The sequence below is a fragment of the Labeo rohita genome, chromosome 7, assembly GCF_022985175.1.
Source record: "Labeo rohita strain BAU-BD-2019 chromosome 7, IGBB_LRoh.1.0, whole genome shotgun sequence".
Classification (NCBI taxonomy): Eukaryota; Metazoa; Chordata; class Actinopteri; order Cypriniformes; family Cyprinidae; genus Labeo; species Labeo rohita.
The window spans coordinates 39,030,298-39,048,241 of record NC_066875.1 but is presented as its reverse complement, the minus strand read 5'-3'; the positions used below and the strand labels follow the sequence as shown (position 1 = coordinate 39,048,241).

At 36.7% G+C, this 17,944-nt stretch overlaps 3 protein-coding genes across 3 annotated transcripts; 1 reads left to right on the top strand and 2 right to left on the bottom strand.

The window, feature by feature from the left end:
* Positions 1-2,318: 2,318 nt before the first annotated feature.
* LOC127167561 (uncharacterized) lies at positions 2,319-6,087 on the bottom strand. Its single transcript, XM_051113690.1, has 3 exons — positions 5,844-6,087; positions 5,693-5,751; positions 2,319-5,533 (listed from the first exon to the last, which is right to left on the bottom strand). The coding sequence occupies exons 1-3, from the start codon at positions 5,864-5,866 to the stop codon at positions 2,319-2,321; spliced, it is 3,297 nt and encodes a 1,098-aa protein (XP_050969647.1). The 5' UTR covers positions 5,867-6,087.
* A 331-nt stretch (positions 6,088-6,418) lies between these two features.
* si:ch73-335l21.4 (E3 ubiquitin-protein ligase-like) lies at positions 6,419-7,774 on the bottom strand. Its single transcript, XM_051115868.1, has 2 exons — positions 7,284-7,774; positions 6,419-7,175 (listed from the first exon to the last, which is right to left on the bottom strand). Exons 1-2 carry the CDS (start codon positions 7,693-7,695, stop codon positions 7,117-7,119), a joined length of 471 nt encoding a protein of 156 aa, XP_050971825.1. The 5' UTR covers positions 7,696-7,774; the 3' UTR covers positions 6,419-7,116.
* A 7,514-nt stretch (positions 7,775-15,288) lies between these two features.
* Positions 15,289-16,026, top strand: si:ch73-335l21.2 (RING finger domain-containing protein). Its single transcript, XM_051113794.1, has one exon. It carries the CDS (start codon positions 15,289-15,291, stop codon positions 15,895-15,897), a length of 609 nt encoding a protein of 202 aa, XP_050969751.1. The 3' UTR covers positions 15,898-16,026.
* The last annotated feature ends 1,918 nt before the right edge of the window (positions 16,027-17,944 follow it).

The following is a 17,944-nucleotide window of genomic DNA, read 5'->3' as shown; positions in this document are numbered from 1 at the left end:
TCTGGCATTTTTCAACATTTTTGTCTTTTACTTTTTGTCAGGCTAAATTTCAAATGGCAAATCATTAAAAAGATCATCAGATTTTACAGCTTCTACATACTGAAAAGCTTTAGATTCTCACTGCAAACGTCTTAAAGTGGAATGTTCCATTTTCAAAGCATTTTTGGGGGGAAGTGTGGTAATCCGTTGTACAATGTATGTAGTCATGATTGACAGAAAACCCCTGTTTTTTTTCCTTGCGTCTTGGCCTCATGCTGGGTCAGTGTATATGGGGCGTAGACAAGGGGATTTTTTGCATAGGCCTGTCTAATGGGAAAAGGGTAGGGGTCATTCTTACAAATGTGGCGGTTACGGCTTTGATACTTGGCCTCACAAACCATTGTAGAAGCATGGCTCTGTCATTAATGATTATGATCAGAAATGATTTGTTCAACATGGTGATTCATTCAAGTAAGTATTACTCTTGTAAAATTATTAATAAAGTCATTTCAGAATTTTATGTTTTTAATACATTCTAACAGAACAGACTTGCTAGGCTATTTACAAGTTCAGAGTAATAATGATGTGCTCACACATTGCAAGCTTGCTCAGATACACATGCCTTTTCAGGTAGTTTCTTTTGGCAGTTCAGTACTAATTAAAAGCCGAATAACTCCACAATGAACTCGAAGAACCCTGTGAGATCATTCTGATAGTGCACACACTCCATCTGGTGGTCATCTGTGGCAATCGCACTGTGAAAATATTTTGGATCGACCTTTTTAACGTATTGTTGACATAACAGGCGATTTTTAAGAGTGTTATCAAGTAAAGCGATTTCCTTTTGATCGGCTCTGCTGTTTGTTGACTTCATTAAAGTGCTTTATAAAGCCATTTTCAATAAAGTCATTTTAGTACGTCTTAATATTAAATTCAGTTTTTAAAAAAGATGCATATAATTGTTTATTAGTTGTATTTTATGTCAAAATCACAGTTAGGTGAATTTTAATAATATCACTTCACGTTAATACAAACGGATGTTTCAATCGTTTATGGCTGGAATAAGTGAAGACGGCGGGCAGTTGAATTATTAGAATATTGTGGCTAAAACACGGAAATAATTTATAGTTTTTTTTTATCATATTGTTTACTTTATTTATTTGCTGGGTCAGTGTTGTTGTAACCTTTGAAATATCGAAAATCATTTGGCGAAGTGATATGGACATGTAATGCGGTCAAGACCTGTCTGGAGCTACTTTAGCCATGCGTTTCTCTGAAAATAATTGGGCCTTAGCAGGGTTGCCAGGTTTTCATAACAAAACCTGCATAATTGCTACTCAAAATTAGCTCAATCGTATTAAAATTGCATTCAGGGGGATAAAATACACGTTTTGTTTAGTACATTCGTATTTCAGGGGCTAAATATGACGTTATAGGGGTTGCTTTAACCCGCTGACATCAAAAACTACCTGCGGCAACAGTGTAAAAGTAGCCCAATTCTGCGGGAAAACCGCAGACCTGGCAACAGGGGTAAAAAAAAGAAAAGGTTGAACTGAATTTAAACTTTTTAAAATATAACTAAATACAAAATGTACGCAGGTTTATCGTTATATTACCAGCTTGGGAAAATATGTAAGTTTGACTAAAAACACCAGAGACCGGAAATGTAAACCATTCCAGTCAGGCGAGACATGAGACATAGTCATGTAAACTGACTCACTGGGTATTGTCTAACTTTAGGCATCCATTTATATCCTGTTTGTTTCCTTGCCAATGTGTAAGCTAATCAAGGTATAATAAGTTTAAAGCCCTGATTTTAACCAAAACATATTTACAACGTGATCAAGTTTTACATAGCTCTCCACTGACCCGAACAATTAAAATCATAGTTTTAACAATCTGAAAAGGCAATTTGGAAATTCCAAGGACATTTTCAGCAAACTCAATTCAGGTCCATGGACTTTGGAAACCAAACTGCTGAGGAAAAAAAAAAAAACACTTAAGCAAGAAGTGTGTTCGCATATATGAGTCTGTCTCCAGGTTTATGTTCAATGACAAAAATCCTCTTTGACGAAAACTACAATTGAATGCAGGTTTTACTGTATTACAATTCGGTTTCATATGACATCTTAGTACATTGCTATGCAAAAAGAAGATGGTTAATATTCATATTTTTACATCCAAAACCAAGACCATTACAAATTTAATGCAGAGAAACCTAACAACAGATCTGGCGCCATCTACCTACAGAAGAGAAAAACACCTCACATTGCAGTCTGTTGGTGTTAATGACGGCTGCCATTGGAGAGCATACAACAGAAAACTTGAAGAGGCAGATCTCAACCTGAGGTAATTTTGACCAGCAAAGTGGCGTTGGGTATCAGTGTTTCCTCATAAAATGGATCAATATCTTCTGCTGTAGGGGTGGTGTGATCCCAAGGATCCAGCTGTGATTCAGAGGAATAGACAGTTGGTTGAGGTCGAGTATGTTCTTCGATAAATGACATCTGTGATTCGGTGGTGAAGTCTATAGCAGCTGTTGGCATAAGCTCAAGGACACTTAAATCCAATGCACTTTCATCAGTTTCGTTTTGTAGGCCCGAAGTCATAAAGGAACTGTCCAAAAACACCCGTTTAAAACTTTCCTCTATCACTGGTGTTGAATTGGAGCCGTTTTGATCACTTCTGAGATCAACTTCTTTATTTGCCGTGGTGTCAGCATAAAGTGGTTTCATGTTGGTGAAGGCGGCGCTGCCTGCTATATCTGAAAACAGAACTGGTTTATAATTGTTTAGGCCTGTTTTTGTTGAATTTGTTTTGGTTGAGGCTTTATCAGATGTATTAATGTACTTTACGACTACAAAGCTGCTTGTGGGTCTTGATGCCTGGGACACACCAATAGCACTGAGATCGATATTTGCTTCTGAGATTTGAGATGTTTCGTTCCTCCAGTTTGAAGCTGAATTAGCTTGCAGGATGTTGGCTTTCCCAAAAGGTTTCATAGCAGATCTGTGTATAGCTGACTGGAAAGTGGGCTTTGCAGAGTTGTTAACATCAGCAGATCTATATATTGCAGATTGAGAGGTTGGGATTGCATAGATGTTCTGCTGGTTTGAATTTTCCTCAGATCTCTTTCCTTCTTGAGTCACCTCAACCCGCCTACCAATCACAACGCTGCTTGTCGGTCTCAATTTTATGGGACTGTAATTTTCAGTTATATTTGATTGCGTTATTCCAGCAGTGGTTCTGTCATTAATTCCCTTTGATGGATTTAACAGACCTTCATGTTCCTTCAAGCTATACCTATGAAGTGGATGGATAACAGCATTGCGTATTTGAGAATACCCAGTCACTTTATTCATAAGAGAAGACTTGTAAATTGGAAGAATAAGCTCTGATGTGGGATTCTTATGGCTGTTGACGGATTTTATGGAGTTGGGTCCAACAAACCTGCCATTTGAGGATCTCACTGTTGGGAGTTCATCTCGGTTAGATTCAGTGTGCTGTGCTGAAGTAAGCCTACTTGAAATCCACCTCTGTGATGTTTTTGACTGAACTACATCAGCAGCTCCATTACTTGTAGTATTTGTGCCACTGAGAGATGTTTTCATCGCTACAGCTTGACCTCTAACAACATGATACTTTGGAGCATCAGAAATTAGGTTACTTACACCTTCAGTAGAAGAGACGGTTTCACGCTGAGGTACGTTATCAGAAGAATCTGTCTGATCTGGATAAGGTTGTTTTTCTTGGCTTGTCTCAATGTCCTTAAACTGGAAAAGTGTTTTTTCGTATCTCTCGCGTATCAAGGACTTTTGAGGGAGTGCACTTAATGCGGTACGTGGACGAGCAGGGGCATATTGCACATTAGATGAGTTTGGAAGAGAGTGCATTTCTATTTTTTGTAGAGATGTCTGCAACGTAGGGACGAATGAGAAACCTTTAAAAGCATATGGCTTTTTAGAAGTTAGATAATACGGTCGGTTTCGGCTACTAGATGTATCTGAATTTTTAGATGTGCTCTGAGTGCCAGACACAGATGGATTAACACTGTGAATGCTCTTCATTGTATTACTTGGCACAAGAATTGGTGCAGGATAATGTTTAATGGACAATTGTACAGTACTTTGGCCGAAGGAGTTCGGATCTAACCTATTTTGGATGCTATGCTGACTTGGCTTCTTTAATAAATGATTTGTTAGGTCTGGTAGATTAATGTTTTTATCATGTTCTGAAACTAACACGGTGTTCCTTGCAAACTGGATTCGTGGGGTCAAGTCTGTGTTTTGTTTTGACCGGTTGAGTAGCGCAGACATCTGGATGCCACTGTTTTCATTTGATAGGAAGAAAGAGCGGGCATTTTTAGTCACCAAAGGCCTGTTGGCAGATAAACCTGTAGCCATATCGTCATACTTCTTTTGACTGTGAAAGGTCTGAATGGATGCAACTTTCTGATTACTTTGTCCCCTATTTTTCGGAGATGTCAAGTGAACGTCTTTGAAAGCGTAGCTGCTCGTGGCTGATTTTGTATTTCCGTACTCAAAAGTGGTTCGCAGACTTGCTTTTGCACTGGCAGTGCTTTCAGAATTAGACAGCTTGGCCTGATCATGCTGAGAAGAAAACATCAGAGATTTTTTTAAGGGAAGGATGCCATGACTTCCATTTGAATTTGATCTCCTAAACGCAGGAGATATTGGCGTTGGGATTGTTGGAGGTTTGAACACCTTGGAAAAAGCTACATCCCTCATATTCTGGTTGGAAATTTGAGAAATTACTCCAGTCACAGCAGAAAAAGCTTGTGGCAATGGTTTGCTCATGTGTTGATTTGATCTTACAATTGAGGGAGTTGTATTTGGTAGTACAGCGCTCCTCAGCACGTTTTGATTTTGGCCATTGTTTTGAAGAAATTGATCAAACTGCATGTTTCCAGCATGGTTCACCTTTGAGCTTCTAGACATATAATCAGTTGGAATGTTTTCCCTCAAGTAGGGTTCATTAAGCCCTAATGGTCGTGAACTGTCTGGGTGCATTTCTGATTTAGATTTAGAAGTATGCTGATATCCAAATAAGCCAAATCTATGCACATTTGCTGCATACATTCCACCATTTTTCCTCGCTGGCCCTGGGGCCAGATTAATCTCACTAGAGCTCATTTGGCTCCATTTAAAGTCGAAGGGATTTCGTTCCTGTTGGACTGTTTGTAAAACATAGCTTCTTTTGGCATCAATTCCATCATTAAACGTGACAGTTGATAAATCAACAGTATTATTTCTGCTGTTGACTTTGGACTGGTCTTTATTTGGGACTGAATTGTAATAGGTTACATCTGCAGAAGCTCTTGTGTCAGTGAGGCTGAAGCTTTTTTGAAGAGTTTTTGCATTGACATTTCTTTGGTTGTGTGAGGCAGAGTTGATCCAGGGCAGCTGATAATTGCTGTTAAATTGTTTTGGGTTGCTTTGAAGAGTGTTTCTTTTTGGATTTTGAATGGGGGGATTAACACTTTTGAAATTTTCCAGCGCTGGTGTTTTAATCTGTGAATCATCCGTGATGTTTCCTAAAGACATTGGTAATAAACCAACAGTTTATTTTGTTATTTTATAAAAGCATATGGTAGCCAGTTTAAAGCTTGTTCATTTGTACACATTATGCAATATATCCGAAAACTTTTGCCAGAGCTCTTGTGAATATTTACAGACTGAAAACTACATCTTACCCTGTGACACATCAGGCAAACATCCCACGAAAGAAAGAGTCAAACCAACCAAAGCCAGTCTATACAAAAAAGGCAGTCAGTCTTAAAATTACAATATATGATTACAAAAATGGAATAAAGGTGGCACTGAAATGAAGGCCTGAAGGCTTACCTCAGAAAGTTTTGAAGAGACATGTTTTAAGGACCAATGCACTTGTGATTACGTGCCACGCAAAGCTTTGTGTCACACCTGGGTCAAATTAACCTACTAATGTGAGTTCACTAAACTGCTAGTATTGTTGATAAGCATGATGGTGATTACTGATGAGGTTCACCTGAATGCAATCATAGTTGCAAACCTTTGCACATGCACAATCTCACATTTGTATTGGTTATAAGTGATGAAAAAGTAGAACTCTGCCCTTGCCTAAAAATAATTATATAGAGAGGTGAAAAAAAAGACAGTGTGATAAACTTGCTATAAAAGTATGATGAAAATGTTGAACTCTGCCCTTGCCTAAAAATAAATATATATTGTGGTAAAAGAAAAAAAAAGACAATGTGATAAACTTGTTATAAAAGTATGATGAAAATGTTGAACTCTGCCCTTGCCTAAAAATAAATATATATTGTGGTAAAAGAAAAAAAGACAATGTGATAAACTTGTTATAAAAGTATGATGAAAATGTTGAACTCTGCCCTTGCCTAAAAATTATTACATAGAAAAAAAGTGTGATGAACTCGTCATAAAAATTATTAAAAAATTTATTTGGTACAAAAATAGAAGTATACAGTAATTTAAAAAAAAATGTAAAATACATATAAATACATATAAAATTAATTGTGATCATGAAAAGACAAATATAATCTAGGCTCTACATTTGATACAAATGTAACACTGAAAAACTCTTAATAATTAAGCTTAGTTACAATAAATACAAGTAACATTTGGTAGAAATTCAAAGTCATTAAGTTACAATAATTTAAAAATGAGAAAACTGGTTGGGGTGGTTTCCATGATATTGTAACAGTACCAAACAAAATAATCTTCTGGCAGTGTGGTTCATTGGAAAAAAAAATATTTTTTTTTACATGTTGCTATGTATATAGGTTACTCTGGAACAGCCCCACATGTCTGTTATGACAACCAGTCACGCCCAACAGCAAGCGGTCCTCTTGTAATTCCCAGGTAGTGACATTCCACAGCTCTAGCACGAAAATACTTCATCCATAGGTTTCCATTCGAGTGCCATCCTTAACCTCGAAGCAGGGCAGTGACACCCACAAACAAAGAAGGGGACCCATCCATGCAGATGTTCACTTTAGCAGTAACCCAGTGTTTTTCATTTCTTAAATGATTACATCTGGTCCCTTAAATCATGATTGTTTACAAATACATTTTGGTTTAAGGAGTGTGTGAGTGACAATCAGCAACTTCATGTCGTTCACATCATGTAGCAGGACATCATTGCCAGGTCTCTCAAGTCATCATCAGTCATACAATCTGAAAATACAAATGACACATGACAGTTAGTTTTTAGGTACTCATTTAATGTATGAAAACCATTCAAATGCACATGAGTGTGTTATCAAAATACTGAAAAATACTCACTTCTCCGCGCATCCCCAGTGCCTTTTTTGAACAGGCGTCTTAAGCACTTCATCAGGTATCCTTTTCGCGAGCTTGATGGAGGTGAAACGTCTTCTTTTGGTGGGATGACCGCATCCTCGGGCTCCTCGGTATCTTCGTCGTCATCCGAACATTCCTCCGTGCTGCCCGCGGTGACTAGCCGCTCAAAAATGTCCTCGTCAACCGGGAGGTTCTCTTGGATTGTCGCCTCAGACAGCGGCGTTGAGTGACGGCACAGCGGACACATTATCTGGGGTTCGGGGCTCTCCACGGACCTCCTGAGCGTCACCAGGCAGCTCTCACAAAACGTGTGTCTACAGCACAGCTGTCGAGGACACCGCCGACCGAGGTTGTAAGCTCGGTAGCAGATTCCGCACTCCGTTTCGGGAAACATGTTGTCTTGTTTGTTTTCTTGTTTCTCTCTCGTTGTGAATTCTCGAAGTAGTTGATAGTAAAGTGCCTGTGAGTCATGCCGGGGGTTCTTATATAGTTGGGGAAGGCGGATAGAGGTGCGTAGGAGGGAGGCGGTGTTTCGGCTTCCTTTCGTTCTCAGCTGGCAACGAGATTTGTGTTTCTAAACAAAGTGATGTCATTGGTTTCACGTTTTCTGACCTCCAAATGCATGACCTAACATCGTCTAAAGTTAAATCATATTGGCCTACGTGTCTTTTCGTACGTTTCCGGGGGTTTTGTGTTTTACGTGTAACGTTAAACAGATACAGTAAACTGCTTTCACTAAACCAATACAGGAATTCCCCATCAAGTTTTGGCAAGTATTTTAGATTTATGATTCAAAACACCTATATTCCCATCACAGGGAAAACTGAGGCCAGCGTGTCATAGATCTTACTGTAAATCTAGTAAATCAGTGTCAAACCTGTCACCCTAGTTGTTTTTAACAATGCATTAAAATTAATGATTGTTTAATAAACTCTATAACCTCGTTACTCTTTTAAAATGTAATTTTGGTGTGTTTAACACACTTAAACTAGTCAAACTCAGAATTACGCTATCTTTTTGTTGTTGTTTTTCTTTACATTTGTACAGTAAACCTGTAAAAATATTATGTGTATTAAATACAACGACCTTTTCTTTTTTCCCCAATAGATTACCGGAATCCATGTCTGTATGAAACACTGAGTGTCCTGGTTTTCTGCTGTACGTTTGGAGGAAACAACTGTTTTGTAAAAATAAACAGTGATTGCAGCAAGGGAAATACAATACACCCGAGCTGCGCTGCACCTTATTAGCCTTATCCAAACAAAACCACTCTACCCCACTGTGAAACTTCCCAGAATGCACTCGCCCTCTTGTTTTCTCCCTCCCTGTCATTGCCTTACTTGGTCTTGGGTGTGACGCACTGATTCTAAACTGGCTGTAGCCGGCCATCCTTTCCTCAGAGTGCTTCCCGTATTCTCTAGTATCCCTAGTAACTTTTTTTAACTTTCCTCTTAAAAACACACACTTGTTTACTGTGTTACCTGATACTTTTGAATTTAGATCAAAGTTTAGAGTTTGTCATATACACTACCGTTCAAAAGTTTGGGGTCAGTAAGACTTGTAATTGTCTTTAAAGAAGTCTCTTATGCTCATCAAGGCTGCATTTATTTGATTAAAAATATAGAAAAAAAACAGTAATATTGCAAAATGTTTTTACAATATAAAATAATGTTTTTTATTTTAACATACTTTAAAATAGAATTTATTCCTGTGATGAAAAGCTGAATTTTTATCAGCTGTTACTCCAGTCTTAAGTGTCACATGATCCTTCAGAAATCATTCTAATATGCAGATTTATTATTAGAATGAACAATGTTGGATAATATCAACAGTTGTGCTGCCAAATATTTTTTTTGGAACCTGTGATTTTTTTTTTTCAGGATTCTTTCATGAATAACAAGTTTAAAAAGTACAGTGTTTATTCAAAATATTAATATTTTATAACAATGTAAATTATTTATTATTAACTTTTATTAAACTTTTAATTATTAACTTAATACATCCTTGGTGAATAAAAGTATTAATATCTTAAAAAAAAAAAAAAGAAAGAAACAATAAAAATGTACTGACCCCAAACTTTTGAACGGTAGTGTATGTGTGTGTATGTATGAAATGGTAATATGAATATCACTAACATTATAATGTTGTTGAAATGCCTAACACTATGCATTTTTGTGTTTCTCCCCTCTAAGTAAGTCCTCTAAGAGGAGTCCTGACGTGTCATACGTAATCAAGACAAAAAAGGGCAAAGGAAGTTGAGAAATAAAGTCAACAATGAGAAAAGCTTGGCTGGGGATTTCGCTGGCAGCCACGTTCAACGTGCTGTTAAACACTCACTACAAGACATGACCTGTGACCGTCTACACAGTCTTGTGAGTTATAAATAGAAAAAAAAACAGCTCTTAATCATTTACTTACGGTATGCAACAATAGCAAAAAGCTGATCGGTTGAGTCACATGAATTTTCCATGGATTAAGTTACAGTTTTCACTTCAGTGTCAGATGTCTGTGGAAAAGTAGGTGAAGAGTATGGAATGTTTTGTCTTTTTTTCGATGTATGTGGGAGTAATAATGCCTGAACTTTATTTGAATTGCATTAAAAAGTGATTTTTAATGATGGTGTCATGTTCATCCATGCTTAAAAGAATGTCATGATTTATTCACCCTCATGATGTTCTAACTTGCTGTGACTGATTTTTTTTCTATGAAAGATGATATTTTCAGGGCCAAAAAAAAAAAAAAAAACACACTGGGACATTTTTCATATCTTTTCCACAGAATTAAAAAAAAAAAAAAAAAAAAAAGAAATGACAGAATTTTTAGTTTTTGGGTCAATTTTAAGACCAAAACAGACCAGCTTATTGAAGATGTATGCAACCTCATTTTTGGCATTTCGTATAGTTTTAAACGTAGGTGTCTACTAAGTTTTTCCACATAATAAATGGTCACTTCTGGTTATTTAAGCTGTATAAATCAATCACAACAAAAAAGTACATTTGCATAATCTGTTAAATTCTAATTATTTTTTCCCATGACACATGAATTTTATTGGGCAGTTATTTTTTAGTATTGAGTACTGAGTAGTTATATTTTGTTGTTTTTTGAATATGTATATACAGTGGCATGTGAAGGTTTGGGAACCCATTGCAGAATCTATGAAAATGTGAATAATTTTAACAAAATAAGAGAGATCTTACAAAATGCATGTTATTTTTTATTTTGTACTGTCCTGAGTAAGATATTTTACATAAAAGATGTTTACATATACAGTAGTCCACAAGACAAAAACTAGCTGAAGTTATTAAAATAATCCCCTTCAAGTTTGGGAACCCTTGGATGATCTATGACTGTTTTTATGTTTTGTGATTGTTGTTTATGAGTCCCTTGTTTGTTCTGAACAGTTAAACTGAGCACTGTTCTTCAGAAAAATCCTCCAGCTCAAACACAACTATTAAAAAAGGTTTAAACATTCACTGATGCTCCAGAAGGAAACATTATGCATTAAGAGGTGGGGGGTGAATACTTTTGAAAAGCATTAAGATGCCTGGATTTTTCTTATTTTGTTGAAATATCATTTTTTTTCCATTTAGTACTGCCCTTCAGAAGCAACAGAAGATACTTGCATGTTTCCCAGAACACAAATTAAGTACAATTTACCTTGATCTTCAAATTTAAAAAGTTTTCACCCCTGGCTCCTAATGCATCATGTTTCCTTCTGGAGTATCGGTGAATGTTTGAACCTTTTTGAACCTTAGTTGTGTTTGAGCTTTTCAGTCGTCCTCAGTGTGGAAAGATGGATCTCAAAATCATAAAGTCACTGCTGGAAAGGGTTCAAATATGCAAAAGATGCTAGAAAACTGAAGAATCTGCAAGACCTGGAGGATTTTTCTGAAGAACAGTGCTCAGTTTAATTGTTTAAAACAAACAAGGGACTCATGAACAACCATCACAAAACAAAAAACGGTCATAGATCATCCAGGTAACCACACACACTATATGTAAACATCTTTTATGTAAAATATCTTACTCAGGACAGTACTAAATAAAAAACATGCATTTTGTATGATCTCTCTTATTTTGTTAAAATTATTCACATTTTCACTGATTCTGCAAAGGGGTTCCCAAACTTTCGCATGCCACTGCACTTACTCAAATTTTAGTTTTAGTTAACTATATTAACCCTTGTTTACATGAAGTTTTACACAGCACTGTTCTACACAGCTAATCAAATTATGAAATTATTACACGTCTATGAAAGCATCCCGCAGCAACAATAGCTCTTGCTCTGTTCCCTCTCTTAGTAACCAAGCCATCTCTTGATAATAAATGTCAGTGAAAGCAGCTCCCACCCCAGCCATACAAAGCATGGCATCAGGGGAGGGAATGAGACGGAAAGAAATAGACAGCGGTAAACTTACAAAAACATACACGTGCAAAGCAAAAACAAGACAGCATTAAACGGTGACAGAGCTTAGTCAACTGTTTTTTTTCCTCAAACTTCTCACGTGTGAGAAACTGACCCAGCATGGACTCAGCGCTCACGTTTGAAAGGGCACAGACCAGTTCACCTTGAGAATAACAGCAGGACTGGAACGGTGAGTGAATCTTTCATCCTTTTTTCACGGACAATAAACTGTGGAGCTAATAGAACACCCAGCTTGGTTCTCTGAATGCCAGCAATGATAAGCAGTCATATGGAAATTAAACTCCTTCTTCACAGAGTTTCCATATGTGTAATTATACATTTACTTGATCTATTTTATCTTTTTATTTCCTTGCCAGTTTTTAAATAAATATTAAAATGTAGATTGTTTACGAAAGTTTTTCACAGGGTAGCTATATGCATTCTTTCTGAAAACAATGATATCATTGTGTTACTCACATGACCAGAGGTCAAATGGTTTTGTTGAATGCTGTGTAGCATATTTCAGCTACATTTGCAAATTGCCACTACAAATGACAATGACATACAAACAATTATGCATACAGAGATGTTTGTAATAAATCTTAAAGTCCAAGTTTGGACTCCTAAGATAATGTCGCTAATTCTGTGGAGACCTGCATTGCTAGGCAGCCCCTCCTTTGAGTGATGGTTGCTCTGACTATGCCCACTCGAGAGTTGGATTGAAACTGCAACACTAATAAGAAAACAGACAGCAGGGTTTAATAGAAGTAAACAGTACTAATAAACCCTGCTGTATTTGGCCCCTCTTTTGTATGTGCAGTTACCATAAATGTGTACGCGCTTATAGCGCAGTGAATTAAAGTGGTAGATGCAAAGCTTTTGAGACTAAAAACGAATTTCACATTTGTAAATGTGCAGATAAAAACCAAATCTAATGAAATTATCATGAAAATGTGTTGTTCCCATAGCAAACGTGGCTCATGACATACGTACAGTTGAAGTCAAAAGTTTACATACACCTTGCAGAATCTGCAAAATGTTAATTATTTTACAAAAATAAGAGGGATCATACAAAATGCATGTTATTTTCTATTTAGTACTGACCTGAATAAGATATTTCACATAAAAGATGATTACATATAGTCCAGAACAGAAAATAATAGTTGAATTTATAAATATGACCCTGTTCAAAAGTTTACATACACTTGATTCTTAATACTGCGTTGTTACCTGAATGATCCACAGCTGGGTTTTTGTTTTGTTTTGTGATAGCTGTTCTTGAGTCCCTTGTTTGTCCTGAACATTTAAACTGCTCGTAGTTCTTCAGAAAAATCCTTCAGGTCCAATAAATTCTTTGGTTTTTTCAGCATTTTTGTGTATTTGAACCATTTCAATGACTGTATGATTTTGAGATCCATCTTTTCACACTGAGGACAACTAAGGGTAATCATATGCAACTATTACAGAAGGTTCAAACACTCACTGATGCTTCAGAAGGAAACACAATGCATTAAGAGCCGGAGGGTGAACATTTCTGAACAGAATTAAGATGTGTACATTTTTCTTATTTAGCCTAAATATCTTCTTTTTTTATTTAGTACTGCTCTTTAGAAGCTACAGAAGATACTTACATGTTTTCCAGAAGACAAAAAGTTCAGTTTACCCTAATCTTCAAATTCAAAAAGTTTTCACCTCCCGGCTTTTAATGCATCATTTTCCTTCTGGAGTATCGGTGAGTGTTTGAACCTTGTGTAATAGTTGCATATGAGTCCCTCAGTTGTCCTCAGTGTGAAAAGATGGATCTCAAAATCATACAGACATTGTTGGAAAGGGTTCAAATACACAAAAATGCTGAAAAACCAAAGAATTTGAGGGACCTAAAGGATTTTTCTGAAGAACAGCTTTTCAGGACAGACAAGGAATTCATGAATAACTCTCACAAAACAAACAAACCAAAAAAACAGCTGTGGGTCATTCAGGTAACTAAGAATCAAGTGTATGTAAACTTTTGAAAGGGGTCATTTTTATAAATTCACCTATTATTTTCTCTTGTGGACTATATGTAAATGTCCTTTATGTGGAATATCTTATTCAGGTCAATACTAAATAAAAAATAACATGCATTTTGTATGATACCTCTTATTTTGGTAAAATAATTAACATTTTGCAGATTCTGCAAGGTGTATGTAAACTTTTGACTTCAAATGCACATTTATCATGAGGTCTATGCGACTCTTCAGTGAGTCAGTTTCTCAATATTTTAGTGACTTCATGCACAGGAAGTGCGAAAATCACTTTTGAAACTGGGTCAGTTCCACTTAATTACAAACTAGATGAGACTCGATTAACCAGGCTTAATCTGGCAAATCAAAAGTACTGTTTCATCTTTATATGCAAAATGGTTAAGGACTTAAAACTTGTAATTTTTGCTAAACAGGTACTTGCTTTTACAATACTTGCTCAACAATGAATCCTATGCAGTGAATGGGTGCCGTCAGAATGAGAGCCCAAACAGCTGATAAAAACACAAGTAATCCACATGACTCCATCAGTTAACATCTTGTGAAATGAAAAGCTGTGTGTTTGTAATAAATTCATTAAGACTTTACACCATTTTATCCTCAAGCAGCTAAAATACGAGTCCTCTTTATATAATTTTGCTTCTTTCTCCATTGAAAAAGTTGTATTGCCTAAACCAGGAAAGAAATACACACAGATCAAGTACTGTTAAAAGTGAAAACAGTTCTAAACAAATGTGCCTGTGGATTTTGATGTGAAAGGAAAATGGGATGGACTCAAGGAAGCGTTATTATTATGGACTGTTATTTTGGCCAGAAAATGGTTTAAAGTGAAAACACTTTAATGATGAATTTGTTTTTCATAAACACAAAGACTTTCACTTCAGAAGACCTTAATTGTTGGACTAGAGTCATGAGGATTACTTGTAGATTATTGTGATATTTTTATCAGCTGTTTGGACTCTCATTCTGACGGCACCCATTCGCTGCAGAGGATCCATTGTTCAGAAAGTGATGTAATAGACAATAACTGTTGAACAAAAATGGTAAGTTTGTATGTCCTTAACCATTTTGCATATAAATATGCATATAAAGATGCAAACATTTGTCTATATCTGTTCAGATGAAAATACAAACTTGTTTACATCTTTGATGGCCTGTGGGAGAGTAAATGTCTGTTTTTTTTTTTTTGCCATGAACTATTCCTTTAAAATAATGCAAACTCCTTAATCTCGTATTTGTGTCTATCTATGGCATCACTGTTTCCTAGATGAGACATGATTCAGCATGTTTAATCTGCCAAATAAAAATAGTTTAATTTTTATTTTTTTCTTATTTATATGAAAAATGGTTAAGAGCTTGCAAAGTATAGCAGCAAAAAAATCTCACTGAACAGCTAGTATAATTACATTTGCATTTATGCATTTAGCAGATGCTTTTGTTACATGGCTCTTATATTAAAAATAAATAATAATACTTTTTTCCTAGGTTACTTTAGAAGAGGACAACTCTGGAAGTCCCCACTGAAGACATATTCCTTGTGGCGTCTCGGTTTTCTTCCATCATGTCAGAGGCTCGACCAACACCTGCACAAACTGAGGTGCCTTCAGAGTCTCCAGAGGTGGAGTGTCCGGTTTGCTATCAGGAGTACAACCAGAACTCCAAACTCCCGCGCATGCTTGAGTGTCTTCACGTCTTCTGCACAGAATGTCTCCGTAAAATCCAGCTCACTCCGTTGCACCCGCCCGACCCCAATAGCGCCCCCTCAATCTCCTGTCCCCTGTGCCGCCACTCCACCCCACTACAGGGTGGCGACGCATACTCTCTACCTTGCAACTCAAGGATTCTCGCCCAGCTGCCTCCTGTAGCTTTCCGTCTGCCTGCATCGGTGTCTGCGCGGCTGGCCACGGTGACCCAGCGGTTGGTGCTGTCTCTGGGGGAGAGGGACACCCGATTCATAATCCTGCCCACTGTTAGTCTGAGGGTGGAGCAGATGGGAGAAGGCACGGAAGTGGTAAACCCACCTAGGGTGCTGCATCGAGAGATTGAGGTTTTGAGGAGACACAAGAAGACCCTGATGTGCGTTCAGGTTTTGGCTGTCATCTTCTGGATTATGTTTGTGCTGACTTGTGTGGTTGGGGTTGTGTTTGGCCCAAGCCTCTTTCATAATTGAGAGATTAAGGACATGGATGTGTCCTCGTACATTAATTCTGTGCCTGCGTTTTTTAAATGACAACATTTACATTATTATAAATAGTTTTTGGACACTTAAATGTATGAAAGTCATTTCAAAACATTTTACAGTATACAAAGTTTAGGTTTTTAAATTATACAGTAATAGATATATGATTCAAAATAAAGACATTTAGTTTAAGTGTCCAAATACTTTATAGGCCTATTTTTCATGTTCATGTTGTAGTGTGTGTATAGTCCCACAATTAACTGTTATGTGAATATTTATTATCTATTTTGTAAATATAGGATGATAATCTCTTTTCTCTAACTTATTGTACAGTGTGTTGTTTTGTATGCAGACATGATGCATTGTTGTTCAATCATGAAGACTGTCCAGCATGGGTTTTTTCCATAAATGATAATGAGTCCCTCTTGTGGATGATGCGCATGAATACATCTGTTTTGATTGCTTGGCAAGGTTTACAGTACTTCATCAATTTATCAGTTCAGATGACTAAATAAGTAAATATTTTTATAATTCTTTTTGACAATTTCTGTACAGACACAAACCTTAACATTTTGTTTATAGAACAGTTTATTTAGGAAATGATAGCATTTTTTTGTCACACTACATACAGCCCGGGGTTATAGACGGGGCTTAGCCTAAACTAGAATTAGGCCATAGTTCAATTAGGACATTTAAAGGAGAACTCCACTTCCAGAACAACAATTTACAAATAATTTACCCACCCCCTTGTCATCCAAGGTGTTCATGTCTTTTTGTCTTCAGTCGTAAAGAAATTATGGTTTTTGAGGAAAACATTTCAGGATTTTTCTCCATGTAATGAACTTCATCAGTGCCAACTGATGAAGTTGAACTTCCAAAAAACTTGGAAGTTCAAGTTTTTTGAACTTCCAAAATGCATTTTAAATGCAGCTTCAAAGGGCTCTAAACAATCCTAGCCGAGGAAGGTCTTATCTAGCGAAACAATCTGACATTGTTTTTTTTCTAAAAATAAAAATTAGCATACTTTTTAAGCACAAAAGCTTGTGTTGTACAGGCTCTGGGATGCGCGTCCACAATGCTACGAATTAGTAATGGGTCGTTCTTGAACGATTCTTTCATTTTGAATGAATCTTTAATGTGACTTGGGAAGAACGAGTCGTCTCGGGGAGTGATTCATTCAGTCGCTCATGCACAACATCCTATTAGGTTCTGTACTGGAATTAGTTCACCTGTTTCGAGTATTTAGGTTTTTCGATTAGCTTACCTCACTTCTTATCTGACAAGTTTTCGGGTTTGAGTCATTCGTGCATCATGTGACAGCCCCATAAGATGAACGAACGACTCATACCCAAAAACTTGTCAGGTAAGAGATGAGGTGAGCTAATCATAGACTAAAGACCCAGGTAAACAATGAATTGATCTTTTCTGTTTCTTACAGCATTATAGTTTTGTCTTGTTTGTAGTGTGATCAACATTTGTTTAAGCAGTAGATGTGTTAGGGAAGTAACACGTAACATTTGAAATATATTTTGCTAAAATGAATGAAATTACTCAAAAAAAAATTCGTTCATTTTGCTGAACGAGACTCAGGATCCGAGTGGGTAAAATGATCCGAACTTCCCATCATTACTACGAATCACGTGTAAGTTCATCATCTGTGTACTGAGTATGACCAAAAACTCCATCTTATTTTCTCCTACAACTTGAGAGGAGGACATCGTTGTACCTTTTTGTTTGTAAACAGCGTTTACAAACTTACTTGCACTTTCTTAGTCTTTGCGCGTTCACTTTGTAAACACTGGGTCTGTAGTTACGCCTACATTCCGCATGACCTTTCGATGTGATTCAATAGTATGTAGCGTTGTGAACGCGCATCCCAGAGCCTGTGCTACACAAGCTTTTGTGTTTAAAAAGTATAAAAATTTTTATTTTCCAAAAAAAAAAAGACTGATCGTTTGGCTAGATAAGACCCTTCTTCCTCGGCTGGGATCGTTTAGAGCCTTTTGAAGCTGCATTTAAACTACATTTTGGAAGTTAA